This window comes from Symphodus melops (genome assembly GCF_947650265.1).
Source record: "Symphodus melops genome assembly, chromosome: 15".
NCBI lineage: Eukaryota > Metazoa > Chordata > Actinopteri > Labriformes > Labridae > Symphodus > Symphodus melops.
Window position 1 is genome coordinate 10,037,135 of NC_136705.1, and position 14,850 is coordinate 10,051,984.

General features: G+C 39.5%; 1 protein-coding gene across 1 annotated transcript in view; it reads right to left on the minus strand.

Moving 5' to 3' along the window:
* vps8 (VPS8 subunit of CORVET complex) overlaps positions 1 to 14,850 on the minus strand; it is a 129,300-nt gene that overhangs the window by 32,852 nt on the left and 81,598 nt on the right. The window contains exons 32-33 of the mRNA XM_079362628.1: positions 1,347 to 1,445; positions 661 to 750 (exon numbers count right to left, since the gene is read on the minus strand). Of these exons, the coding sequence (XP_079218754.1) occupies positions 661 to 750; positions 1,347 to 1,445 (189 nt within the window). The remainder of the gene's footprint in view (positions 1 to 660; positions 751 to 1,346; positions 1,446 to 14,850) is intronic.

The window sequence follows — 14,850 nt, forward strand, 5'->3', positions numbered from 1 at the left end:
CTGACCCATGTTGACTTCAGCCTTAGGTTCAGGTTAGGTTGGCGCTGTCTTACTGACGGCGCCAACCCACTGATAAGCACCTGCATAGAGCCTGTCAAGACTACCAGTACAATGCTCTGTCTTTTTGATCTTTGATGGGTTTTTTTTTTTTAAACCTATTTGATCGGGGTTGCTCTCCCTTGATGCTAAAAGTATATCCGGCCATAGCATACTGTATATTTTATATGCTGCAGCAATATATATATATATAAATATGGGTTGTGGTGGCCTATAAAGGCCATGTGGTAGATTATGTGAATGATCTGTAGGGCAGAAGGGCTTAATAGGCTGGAAGTGTTTCCTCACTGAGCATTTATCCCTTTTATTCGGTCCCAAGTGTTTTTTTTTGTTTTTTTTTTCAAACTAATCAGGAGAAAAAAGGGTGGGACTTGTAACATTTTAGTTAATTCAGGATGAAAAAATGTTGTTTAAAAAAAAACAAAAAAAACCCCCTGCAGACTATGGATAGCTAATACATGGATAGAAGATAAAAATATAAATTTTGCCCTAAAATCTTTCCTTTTCTCATTCCCTCATATTTTTTTTTACAATAAATTGGTATACATATAGGGAGATTTTCAGTTACAAAACATAGTCTGATTCTTGATATTTTGACCTTACCTGAAGCTTAGAGATAATTTGCTGCACCTCTTCAGGGAAGTGAAACAACACTAGGTCGGCAGAGCTGCTTGAATCAAGGGTTATCAGCTCCTGAAATACATGGAGGAATTGGCTGATACAATTTTTCATATACAGTATAAGTAAGAGAATGCCTTTGTTTATGGTGGGTGGAAAATAAAATGAAAAAGCAGCGGTATTTAAACTGTATGCAAGTTAAAATAGAAGTGATAAATTACTGAGATTTGATTTGTTTGAGGTCAAATTCAATTTGATGAATGCATATTCACGGCTTGATTGATCAATTCTTGTGAATTCTGCAAGCGAAATTTATAATTCACTTTAATTTCCTCAGCTTAATTTATGAAATCACATGCTTTTTCACAGCCTGTTCTATAAATTCTCATGCATTTTCACAGCTTAATTGACCAAATGCATATAACAAAGTCTATGCATTTTGACAACTTAATTCATAAATGCAATCAGGTTTTTTTTTAATCAATTGGACTTGAAATGAATCAAATAGCTGAAATATGTTTTCACTTAAAATTTCAATTCACCTCTGCCTTTATCAGTTATATTGTTATTTCTTTTATATTAGAAGGACTTTTCTTACCATGCTTCGTCTTTGACTAGTCTAGAAATGAAAGGAAAACTGTTTGTATATCCCATTCTGTGTGTGTACTGACCTTTATGTGTTGTAATACTTTGTCCATTACAGTTTGTTTTTCCTCAAGACTGTAGCCAGGCATGGACAACAGATTATGGATGTAGCTGAAGATCTCCTCCTGAGGTGCACAAAACCACCAATAACATTACAGCTATCAACAGGACATATAAAACCTATACAAAAAACTTGCCCTTGGATGTATCCCAATTCCCCCAAAACAGTGCTTATCTATACATCCAAAATTGACCACAGAATGTGCCCACCTGAAAGGGTCTCTGACCCATGCATATCGACATTTTTAAGGTCACATATTATTTATATATATATATATATATATATATATATATATATATATATATATATATATATATATATATATATATATCAAACTTCCCAATTATGAGAACAATCTGTTCTCTGACTTTTGCTGTCAGTGTGGTGGGTTGAAGATCAAATGACCTTGGACTTACTTGGATGACATCTATTAGTCAAAGTTATTGGGAAAAGGACTTCACCTCATCACTTTCTTCACCTACTCTGGGAATGTCCCATGACTCAGCAACTGGCTGAAGGTACATAAAAGACATTACTCGGATGAACTTTGACTTTTGCCCAAGGCTCTATGTCCTCAGTGATCCACAGCAGACATCTAAATGTGGAACGAAGGACTTCATTCAAACAAGCATAATGGTTGGAAAACATTTTCTAAGGAGAAACATGAGGAACCCAGGTGAGCCCTTGTTTCAGGACTGGTTCACAGTACTGGCAAAGGCATCATCATATGAACATATACTTTACAATATTAAGGACAGGACTGAGAAATACGAGGCAAAGTGAGGGGATTACTTGAAATAAAGTGGCATTAGGGGTAGATTCTGAAGTAAAGCATAGATTATTGATTTTGTTGGTAAATTTGAATAATTCATGGGGCATGTCAATTATTATTTTTTTCTTTTTGTTAATTGTACTATTTTTTTTCAATAACAAAGTTTTTGTGTTTGTATTATTATTATTGTTGTGCTGACCACAATGTTACACTGTTCACGGAAAAAATAAAATAATCACACATAAAAAAAGAAAAGAACCATCAGCATCTGATGATGGTTAGAAGAAGTAAAAAAAGATGAAGACATAGTTCATCAATCCCTGAGAGGAAATTCCGTTTTTCCCCTTTGTTCCTGTTTGATGGAAGGTGAAATTTATTTGAGAGTTAAAGGACTTGATCAAATAGAACTCAAAGTCTTAACAGTGGTGCTAGATTAAACCATTAAAGACAGTTATACAGTATATTACTAAATAATGGTTTAGGGTCAAGCACAATAACTTTAGTCTTGTCTGAGTTAAGCAGCAAAACATTTCTGGTCACTCAGGTTGTAATGTCCTTCAGGATTGCTTCTAGTTTACATAACTGATTGGTGTCACTAGGCTGAGTTGATAAATATCATCTGCATAGCAATTAAAATGTATTCATAATACTACTTAGAGAAAGAGAATTGGTCCAAATACTGAACCTTGTGGCACGCCATGGTCAAGTGATTATTCTAGTCTCTGTAACAGGATGTGATGTCTGATTTGTATATATTTTACCTATGTTTTCATTTCCTTAATTACTGCAGCTATTGATGTTAATTCTTACTTTTAGTCATTATCATCAATCTGAATGTCTGCGCTTTACTGTATGTTTTTATGCATCTATGCTGCTGCTTATCTTATGTCTGCTGCAATCTTTCTGTCTGTAGTTTTTAATTCTGTTTTACACTATTGTATTGTGTGTGTTATTTCCTAAAAAAAACCTAACAAGGGACAAGGACTGCAAATTAGCCAAGGCTAAAAGTTCTGTTTATATTGCATTGGTTGCACATTAATTGGATTTATGTCTAAATGTATTGTCCCTGACAAATAAACCGAGGCTAAATCTAAATAATTTGTAACTATCAGAGTTGTCGGAGGAATTTGCAAGAGGTTACTTACTTCATCTGTCATGTTTAAAGGTGTATTATGAATACTTATGAAATCATTACAGTTGAGGGCTATATGATTTGTCTCAGAATACAAGTTCTGAGTTGTACCATGGAGCTCCTCGCTCCTGTTTTAAAACGTTCTGTTTCAGGGGGGAAATCCAATCCAGTAGAAAATAAGAACAAGGCTTTCAAAAGAAAAATTTAGCTTTGGTTAAGAGTTAATTAGAAGACTAGAACTAATTGAGGCCTTAAGCACCCTGTGCATGTCGGGGTGTGTTGTGATCGTGGGACTACAAGAGTGTGACGTGGCCAAGCAGCAGGCCTTAGTTTGTTTTGTGTAGAAGTAAAAGTTTGACAGTTGTAAGGTGGGGGTTTCTATATCTGTGTTGAATGAATGAGGAAAACATTGTCAAACAGACTTGTGGATCATCTTAGATTTAATTAGCCATGGTCAAATAACTAACTACATAATATACATCACAGACAATTACTCAGACATGCTTGATGACCAGAACCTTGCAGTTACTGGCATGCTAATCAGAATCAATAGTTGACATGCTGCTAAACCAGGACTCCACAGTCACTGGCCAAAGTATTCTTCGTCAAAGTGTTCCTTATATTCCAAAAGAAAGACAGCCCACAAATACTTGACTCTGTATAAGGCATGAATTCTATGTTAAGCAAAATCTCTCAGACAACAACAGACACTTGGCTCCAAACCAAATATAGCTCTGCTGCTACTGTAATGAGATCTCTTAAACATGTGTATTACAACTTCACAAACCTAAAAGAATTACTCTCACATGGTCGACACAATTAAAAGATATATCCCCAAATTTATCAAGATTAATGAATCCATGAAAATATGTACTATCAACAGTACACCAAGGCCACGCTAGAGGAGCCTATTGTTTCCCGAAAGAGTGTTTTTATTCTAACCTCACCACCATTTTTGAGTGCCTGTACGTAAATAAAATTTTCAAGGGTCTGGTGAAAAATTCAATAGTTGAATTTTCATAAAAAAGTTTACAAAATGGCTCTTTGCCCTTTGAGGGCAAGCAATTGCTTTTTTGACTACACAAATGACATTTTTTTACGTTAATCATGCCAAGACCTACAAAAAAAGGTCATTGGTCGCTTGGCTGTAATGTCCACAGGAAGTCCACTAGGATCTTTTGAAAGTAAAAGAAACGCAGTTTACAGGATACCTGTTTGAAGGAACTTGTCTGAAAGCGTTCATGCGTTTGACTCAAACTAAGTGTTACTTTGTTCTAGAAATGTTAAACATACTATGTTGTTGTTCAATCAATCAATCAATCTTTATTTGTATAGCGTCAATTCATAACAGGCGTTATCTCGAGACACTTTACAAGAGCAGGTAAAGGACCTTACTTTTTGTCTGTTAACATTAACAAAAGAGCAGGTAACAAGACCATGCTCATTGTTATGTTTACAAAAAGCAGGTAAAGGACCTTACTTATGGCTATATTACAAGAGCCCAGCTTAATCCATAATAGCGTGGCAAGAATATTGTTGTTGTGATATTCTGCATCCTCAGGAATACCATGATTAACAAGATCATCCAGTTAACGTTGAAAAACATTAGCTCTACCTTTTAAGTGGAAAAACAGATGTCAGGACCTCCCTGACACCAGGTCAAAATTGCCATCTGGGAGTAATTAAGAAGAACCTATCACCTGTCCAGGACTTTGAGAAACACAATGTTGAAATCTCCAATAAAGAAACACAGATGCATCTTTTCATATAGATATTTGAAAATGTCACCTTGAAGGCAATGGCTATGTTAAACATGATTCTTTCCAGATGGAAATCCGATAAAGAAAATACGCGTAAGTCAATTTTAATAGGAATTGGACGTGGAACAACATTGCCATCAAGTGGACAAAAACCATCGTGGGATGTGTAAGCTGTGTAATGATGTAGTTGTACTCTCATAATTATAGGTTGTGTTACTTAGTTACAGAAGACGTTATTTAAAGACACTAAGTCTTCACATGTGATTAATCTGCTTTGTTAAAGGTTTACTTATATAAATATTATTTTTCCAAAATTCAGGATGAAATGTATCGACCTATGGTAACGACTCCTTTAAACCTGATATATTAACCTAAAATATATGATGTAACCTACATCGATGTGAATCTGAAAACAATTAATACCAAAATGAATGTATGGTGATTTATATATCTTTAGTGTTTATTCTTAAACTTAGTGAATAATCTAAACTCAGTTAACTTAAGAGAACGCCTTAGGAGGAGGAGGGCCTGAAACTCCCCCTTTTCCTAACCTGATTAAGAACCCTTAACAGAAGTGATACCATGCTGTGTTTTTGGCTTTTTGGCTTGCTTGCTGGCTTGTTGCGCTTTTTAGCTCTTAAAGGGGCTGACTCTGTTCCATCGAGTCTAGCCAGGCCCAGCAGTTAGATCCCCTGCTGCAATTTTTCTTGAAGACGGACTAGTCTCGTCTTCGTCTAATTTTTTACTTTTCCTGCAAGGCAAGGTTTTCTTTAATTTTTACCGTAGGAGCGATTCCTACTGAATTCATTTCAATTGCAACTTTTTACGAGCACATCTTTCGATTTTAATCTTTTCTTATACAAGCAAGGCCTTTCAAACTTTTCTTTGGCTCACCAAGTATTTGAACTACAATTTCCAGATCTGGATTACAATCGAGATGGCCATGAGACTAATCTAAGAAGAAAATTGAACTTTCAAAGACTTTCAGAAAAATTCTGGTTTTGATTTACTCGGAACGCTCTCATGACACGAGCCCAATCTTGCAGTCATTATCAGAATTCTCACTTCCAAGCTTCAGACTCGACCTTCTATCTGGCTTACTACGGTGGTTGATGGACTTGCTGACAATGGTTTATTGATCCAGCAAAGAGAACAAGAGTACCTGTGCAAGATCCCTGAAGGAGGTTGGGTAAGTCTTCAAAAGTAAGATTTGCTCTGAGCTGGTGTTGAGAGAAATAATATTGGTCGTGTCTGCTTAAGTAATCCGAGTTTAAATTAAATCCCAGATTCTTTAATCCAGTTTATTCTTTATTCGTTTGCCGTCTAAAATAATATTGCGTTGTATCTCGTTACTAAACATATAACTTCACCATACGAGTCAAGTAATATATATAGTGTTCGAGGTATAACATTCCATGCTCACAATACATCAGTATTGCATTTCTCTGCTGTAACAATATATTATTAGGGACCGAAGCACTGACCAGTGCGAAGGACCCTATTGAAACCCAAATGATTATTATTATTTTTAGGGACCGAAGCACTGACCAGTGCGAAGGACCCTATTGTAACCCAAATGATTATTATTATTTTTAGGGACCGAAGCACTGACCAGTGCGAAGGACCCTATTGTAACCCTAATGATTATTAGGGACCGAAGCACTGACCAGTGCGAAGGACCCTATTGTAACCCTAATGATTATTAGGGACCGAAGCACTGACCAGTGCGAAGGACCCTATTGTTTTCCTTATGATTATTATTATTTTTTTTTTTTCCTTCCGCCAGTTTGGAGCCACTTTTGACGGCTTGAACGTGAATGAAAACTCATCAAAATCTCCAACGTCATCGGGTCTGGCGAAAAATTTGATATTCTTGTCATTTTGTAACAAAAATTCGCAAAATGACTCAGTGGCGCCCCCTTCAAATTTTCAAAAGGGCCTCCCCATTGAGGTTTTTTCATCGTACGTGCACGAAAATTTTTAGGCACATTAAGCATGCAAGATCTCACATAAAATCCTCTTACATCCATAGTCAAAACCAAACAGGAAGTCCGCCATATTTTTTTTCAATGGCGAAAATTCGCGTTTCACAGGTTAGCTATTTGAACGAACTCCTCCAAAAGCAATTATCCGATTGACACAATGAGAATGTCAGTGTGTTCTCGACATGTTGAAGATCTCTCGTTGTGCTCTGCACGTTATTTTCTCAAAGGGCGTGGTCATACGGACGCGTTGTTCGTCACAAACAGGAAGTAGTTTGTAACGGGCCTTACAATAGTCATACATTCATCAAACATCACACACATGATCCCAGTGCAAAAATAAAACTAGACATGTTGGCATAAAAAGTGGGCGTGGCTAAATGACTCAGTGGCGCCCCCTTGAAATCTTAAAAATGGCCTCCCCATTGAGGTTTCTTTGTCCTACATGCATGAGATTTTTTATGCTCATTGGGCATGTCAGGAGCTACATAAAATCCTCTTACACCCATGGTCAAAACCCAACAGGAAGTCCACCATATTTTTTTTGAATGGCTGAAATTCGCGGTTTACAGGTTAGCTATTTGAACGAACTCCTCCAAAAGTGTTTATCCGATCATTGCAAACTCAATCTTAGTGTGTTCTAGACATGTTGAAGATCTCTCGTTGTGGTCTGCACGTTATTTCCTCAAAGGGCGTGGTCATACGGGCGCGTTGTTAGTCACAAAAAGGAAGTAGTTTGTTATGGGCCTTGATATAGGCGTAGAGTCACCAAACGTCACACACATGATTCCTGTAGAAAAATTAAACTACTCATGTGGGTATAATAAGTGGTCGTGGCTAAATGACTCAGTGGTGCCACCTTGAAATTTTCAAAAAGGCCTCCCCATAGAGGTTTTTTATGGTGCATGAATTTTTTTATGCTCATTGGGCATGTTAGGAGCTACATAAAATCCTCTCACACCCATCGTCATAACCAAACAGGAAGTCCGCCATATTTTTTTGACTGCAACAAAAATGGCCGAAATTCCTTTTTCACAGGTTAGCTATTTGAACAAACTCCTCCAACAGCGTTTATCCGATCATCATAAACTCAGTGTCAGTGTATTCTAGACATGTTGAAGATCTCTCGTTGTGCTCCGCACGTTATTTCCTTTAAAGGGCGTGCCGATGGAGTACCATCAAACTTTGATGTCTCGGCACACTCCAATTTTTTAACCTTCGATGACTGTGAGGCCTGCTGCTTGGCCACGTGTCGCGGCTGCACTCCCGCGGTCGCACTCTCGCGGTCGCAACACCCGCCGACATGCGCGGGGTGCTTCGGTCCCTTCATCACCGCTTGCGGTTTTAATTAGGGACCGAAGCACTGACCAGTGCGAAGGACCCTATTGTAACCCTAATGATTATTTTTTTTTTTTTTGTTCCGCCTCTTTGGAGCCACTTTTGAGGGCTTGAACGTGAATGAAAACTCATCAAAATCTCCAATGTCATCGGGTCTGGCGAAAAATTTGATATTTTCGCCATTTCGTGATAAAAATTCGCAAAATGACTCAGTGGCGCCCCCTTCAAATTTTCAAAAGGGCCTCCCCATTGAGGTTTTTTCATCGTACGTGCACGACAATTTTTATGCACATTAAGCATGCAAGATCTCACATAAAATCCTCTTACGCCCATAGTCAAAACCAAACAGGAAGTGCGCCATATATGGCTGCCTGGGCGCCGTCCTGCGGTGTCTGGGTGGAGGTCAGGGGTCCCGGCCCCGCCTCCCCGGGGCACCCTGTGATGGTGCCCCTGATGGCCGCGGCCGATCTGCCGCTCTCGATGCAGACGGCTCCTCTTTGGCGTTTACTTACCTGGTTCATCCGTACTCAGCCTTCTGCCCATATCATTGATACTGGTGTGTGTGCATGTGTGTGTATGTGTTTAGGTCTGCGCGTGTGTGTTGGAGCGTGGGGTGACTGTGAGTATGACTGTGAGTGTGATACTGTCTGTATGCGTGGGGGATGGGGGGAGGGTGGGAATGATTTTAATGTGATTTTAATGTGATGTTAACATGTAAAGCACTTTGTGCTACTTTTAAAAGTATGAAAAGCGCTTTATAAATAAAGTTTGATTTGATTTGATTTGATATGTTTTTTCAATGGCGAAAACTCGCGTTTCACAGGTTAGCTATTTGAACGAACTCCTCCAAAAGCAATTATCTGATTGACACAATGAGAATGTCAGTGTGTTCTTGACATGTTGAATATCTCTCGTGCTCTGCACGTTATTTCCTCAAAGGGCGTGGTCATACGGACGCGTTGTTCGTCACAAACAGGAAATAGTTTGTTACGAGCCTCAATATAGTAATACATTCATCAAACATCATACACATGATCCCAGTGGAAAAATAAAACTAGACATGTTGGCATAAAAAGTGGGCGTGGCTAATTTACTCAGTGGCGCCCCCTTGAAATTTTCAAAAAGGCCTCCCCATTGAGGTTTTTTTGTCCTACATACACGAATTTTTTTATGCTCATTGGGCATGTCAGGACCTACATAAAATCCTCTTACACCTATAGTCATAACCAAACAGGAAGTCCGCCATATTTTTTTGATTGCAACAAAAATGGCCGAAATTCCTTTTTCACAGGTTAGCTATTTGAACGAACTCCTCCAACAGCGTTTATCCGATCATCGCAAGCTTAGTTTCAGTGCATTCTAGACATGTTGAAGATCTCTCGTTGTGCTCCGCACGTTATTTCGTTTAAGGGCGTGGCCATGGCGTACCATCAAACATTGATGTCTCGGCACACCCATATTTTACCTTTCTGAAAGGCCTCCCCATAGAGGTTTTTTTCTTTTACATGCATGACAATTTTTTTGTACGTTCATAATGTCAGGACCTACATAAAATCCTCTTACGCCCATAGTCAAAGCCAAACAGGAAGTCCGCCATATTTTTTTTCAATTGTGAAAATTCGCGTTTCACAGGTTAGCTATTTGAACGAACTCCTCCAAAAGCAATTACCCGATTGACACAATGAGAATGTCAGTGTGATCTTGACATGTTGAAGATCTCTCGTTGTGCTCTGCACATTATTTCCTCAAAGGGCGTGGTCATACGGACGCGTTGTTCGTCACAAACAGGAAGTAGTTTGTTACGAGCCTTAATATAGTCACACATTCATCAAACATCACACAAATGATCCCAGTGGGAAAATAAAACTAGACATGCTGGCAAAAAAAGTGGGCGTGGCTAAATTACTCAGTGGCGCCCCCTTGAAATTTTCAAAAAGGCCTCCCCATTTAGGTTTTTTTGTCCTACATACACAAATTGTTTTATGCTCATTGGGCATGTCAGGAGCTACATAAAATCCTCTTACACCCATGGTCAAAACCCAACAGGAAGTCCGCCATATTTTTTATGAATGGCTGAAATTCGCGGTTTACAGGTTAGCTATTTGAACGAACTCCTACAAAAGTGTTTATCCCATTGACACAATGAGAATGTCAGTGTGTTCTCGACATATTGAAGATCTCTCGTTGTGCTCTGCACGTTATTTTGTCAAAGGGCGTGGCCACGGCGTACCATCAAACTTTGATGTCTCGGCACACTCCAATTTTTTAACCTTCGATGACTGTGAGGCCTGCTGCTTGGCCACGTGTCGCGGCTGCACTCCCGCGGTCGCACTCTCGCGGTCGCAACACCCGCCGACATGCGCGGGGTGCTTCGGTCCCTTCATCACCGCTTGCGGTTTTAATTAGGGACCGAAGCACTGACCAGTGCGAAGGACCCTATTGTAACCCTAATGATTATTATTTTTTTTTTTGTTCCGCCTCTTTGGAGCCACTTTTGAGGGCTTGAACGTGAATGAAAACTCATCAAAATCTCCAATGTCATCGGGTCTGGCGAAAAATTTGATATTTTCGCCATTTCGTGATAAAAATTCGCAAAATGACTCAGTGGCGCCCCCTTCAAATTTTCAAAAGGGCCTCCCCATTGAGGTTTTTTCATCGTACGTGCACGACAATTTTTATGCACATTAAGCATGCAAGATCTCACATAAAATCCTCTTACGCCCATAGTCAAAACCAAACAGGAAGTGCGCCATATATGGCTGCCTGGGCGCCGTCCTGCGGTGTCTGGGTGGAGGTCAGGGGTCCCGGCCCCGCCTCCCCGGGGCACCCTGTGATGGTGCCCCTGATGGCCGCGGCCGATCTGCCGCTCTCGATGCAGACGGCTCCTCTTTGGCGTTTACTTACCTGGTTCATCCGTACTCAGCCTTCTGCCCATATCATTGATACTGGTGTGTGTGCATGTGTGTGTATGTGTTTAGGTCTGCGCGTGTGTGTTGGAGCGTGGGGTGACTGTGAGTATGACTGTGAGTGTGATACTGTCTGTATGCGTGGGGGATGGGGGGAGGGTGGGAATGATTTTAATGTGATTTTAATGTGATGTTAACATGTAAAGCACTTTGTGCTACTTTTAAAAGTATGAAAAGCGCTTTATAAATAAAGTTTGATTTGATTTGATTTGATATGTTTTTTCAATGGCGAAAACTCGCGTTTCACAGGTTAGCTATTTGAACGAACTCCTCCAAAAGCAATTATCCGATTGACACAATGAGAATGTCAGTGTGTTCTTGACATGTTGAATATCTCTCGTGCTCTGCACGTTATTTCCTCAAAGGGCGTGGTCATACGGACGCGTTGTTCGTCACAAACAGGAAGTAGTTTGTTACGAGCCTCAATATAGTCATACATTCATCAAACATCATACACATGATCCCAGTGGAAAAATAAAACTAGACATGTTGGCATAAAAAGTGGGCGTGGCTAATTTACTCAGTGGCGCCCCCTTGAAATTTTCAAAAAGGCCTCCCCATTGAGGTTTTTTTGTCCTACATACACAAATTTTTTTATGCTCATTGGGCATGTCAGGACCTACATAAAATCCTCTTACACCTATAGTCATAACCAAACAGGAAGTCCGCCATATTTTTTTGAATGCAACAAAAATGGCCGAAATTCACGTTTCACAGGTTAGCTATTTGAACGAACTCCTACAACAGCGTTTATCCGATCATCTTAAACTCAGTGTCAGTGTATTCTAGACATGTTGAAGATCTCTCGTTGTGCTCCGCACGTTATTTCGTTTAAGGGCGTGGCCATGGCGTACCATCAAACATTGATGTCTCGGCGCACCCCTATTTTACCTTTCTGAAAGGCCTCCCAATAGAGGTTTTTTTCTTTTACATGCATGACAATTTTTTTGTACATTCATAATGTCAGGACCTACAATAAGTGGGCGTGGCTAAATTACTCAGTGGCGCCCCCTTGAAATTTTCAAAAAGGCCTCCCCATTTAGGTTTTTTTGTCCTACATACACAATTTTTTTTATGCTCATTGGGCATGTCAGGAGCTACATAAAATCCTCTTACACCCATGGTCAAAACCCAACAGGAAGTCCGCCATATTTTTTTGAATGCAACAAAAATGGCCAAAATTCACGTTTCACAGGTTAGCTATTTGAACAAACTCCTACAACAGCGTTTATCCGATCATCGTAAATTCAGTGTCAGTGTATTCTAGACATGTTGAAGATCTCTCGTTGTGCTCCGCACGTTATTTCGTTTAAGGGCGTGGCCATGGCGTACCATCAAACATTGATGTATCGGCTCACCCCTATTTTACCTTTCTGAAAGACCTCCCCATAGAGGTTTTCTTGTCTGACATGCATGACAATTTTTTTGTATGTTAATAATGTCAGGAACTACAATAAATCCTCTTGCACACATAGTCAAAACTAAACCGGCAGTCCGCCATATTTTTTTTTAATGGCGAAAATTCGCGTTTCACAGGTTACCTATTTGAACGAACTCCTACAAAAGCCTATATCCGATTGACACAACGTCAAGGTCTGTGTTCTAGACATGTTGAAGATCTCTCGTTGTACTCTGCACGTTATTTCGTCAAAGGGCGTGGTCATACGGACTTGATGTTCGTCACAAACAGGAAGTAGTTTGTTACAATGTTTAATATAGGCGTAGAGTCATCAAACATTACACACATGATCCCAGTAGAAAAATTTAACTTGTCATGTTGTTATAATATGTGGGCGTGGCTAAATGACTCAGTGGCGCCCCCATGAAATTTTAAAAATGGCCTCCCCATAGGGGTTTCTTTGTCCTACATGTATGAAATTTTTTATGCTCATTGGGCATGTCAGGAGCTACATAAAATCCTCTTACACCCATGGTCATAACCAAACAAGAAGTCCGCCATATTTTTTTTTGAATGGTTCAAATTCACGTTTCACAGGTTAGCTATTTGAACGAACTCCTCCAAAAGCGTTTATCCGATCATCGTGTGTTGTAGATCTCTCGTTGTGCTCTGCACTTTATTTCCTCAAAGGGCGTGGTCATAGGGACGCGTTGTTCGTCACAAACAGGAAGTAGTTTGTAACGGGCCTTAATATAGTCATACATTCATCAAACATCACACACATGATCCCAGTGTAAAAATAAAACTAGACATGTTGACATAAAAAGTGGGCGTGGCTAAATGACTCAGTGGCGCCCCCTTGACATTTTCAAAAAGGCCTCCCTATAGAGGTTTTTTTGGCCTACGTGCATAAAATTTTTTATGCTCATTGGGCATGTCAGGAGATACATAAAAGCCTCTTACACCCATGGTCATAACCAAACAGGAAGTCCGCCATATTTTTTTTAATGCAAGAAAAATGGCTGAAATTCCTTTTTCACAGGTTAGCTATTTGAACGAACTCCTACAACAGCATTTATCCGATCATCGTGAACTCAGTGTCAGTGTGTTCTGGACATGTTGAAGATCTCTCGTTGTGCTCCGCATGTTATTTCGTCAAAGGGCGTGGCCACGGCGTACCATCAAACTTTGATGTCTTGGCACACTCCAATTTTTTAACCTTCGATGACTGTAAGGCCTGCTGCTTGGCCACGTGTCGCGGCTGCACTCCCGCGGTCGCACTCTCGCGGTCGCGACACGCGCCGACATGCGTGGGGTGCTTCGGTCCCTTCATCACCGCTTGCGGTTTTAATTTTTATTTTGTTTTATGTTTGTTTTGTTTTATTTCATTTTTATCATTTATTAAACTTAACATAAATTCAGTACTGTGTTCCGTGTCTCTCTTGATAAGAAACTGCTCTAGAATTCACACTTATGATATGAGATTGATTTAATTAATAACTAATTAATTATTCATAATTAATATAGTTATTCCTGGAAAGCCAGGTGGTGCCCTATCAACGAGGAACTGATTAGACTTATGTTAATACACTTAATGTCTTCTAGGACAGGGTTTCTTAACCTTTTTGACCTTGGGGCCCAACATTTTCAGGGCAAGGTAGTCTGGGGCCCAATCGAGTGAATGGTTCTGATTTAACTTTTGCGGCCATTTTTATTTAATAGCTATTTGTGTCACTATGTTGTAATAATGAACACTGTTCTTCATTTTTGTTTTTTAATCAATATATCAACCTATACATGGGCTAATTATGCATAAAACCTTGCACAAGTTAAGATCATTTAATTAATTTTGCTCATATAAAACCATGTTTTAGTGCATGTTTGTTAGATAAGTAACCCAATATTATCGTTGTATCGTCTTTTAAAACAGAACCTTGATATGAGACATTGTGTATGTCGCCGCCGAAAGAGCAACGAATACTTGCGGCAAATAGTTCAACCTTTACCCAAGCACAGGGCGACCATATGCAGCATTTAGGTAAGACTTGGGAGAACTAGTCGCTAAACAGGATGTTGTGGAGGAAGTGGTTATACTGCTGCGTGTTGTGTTGTAAAGTTCC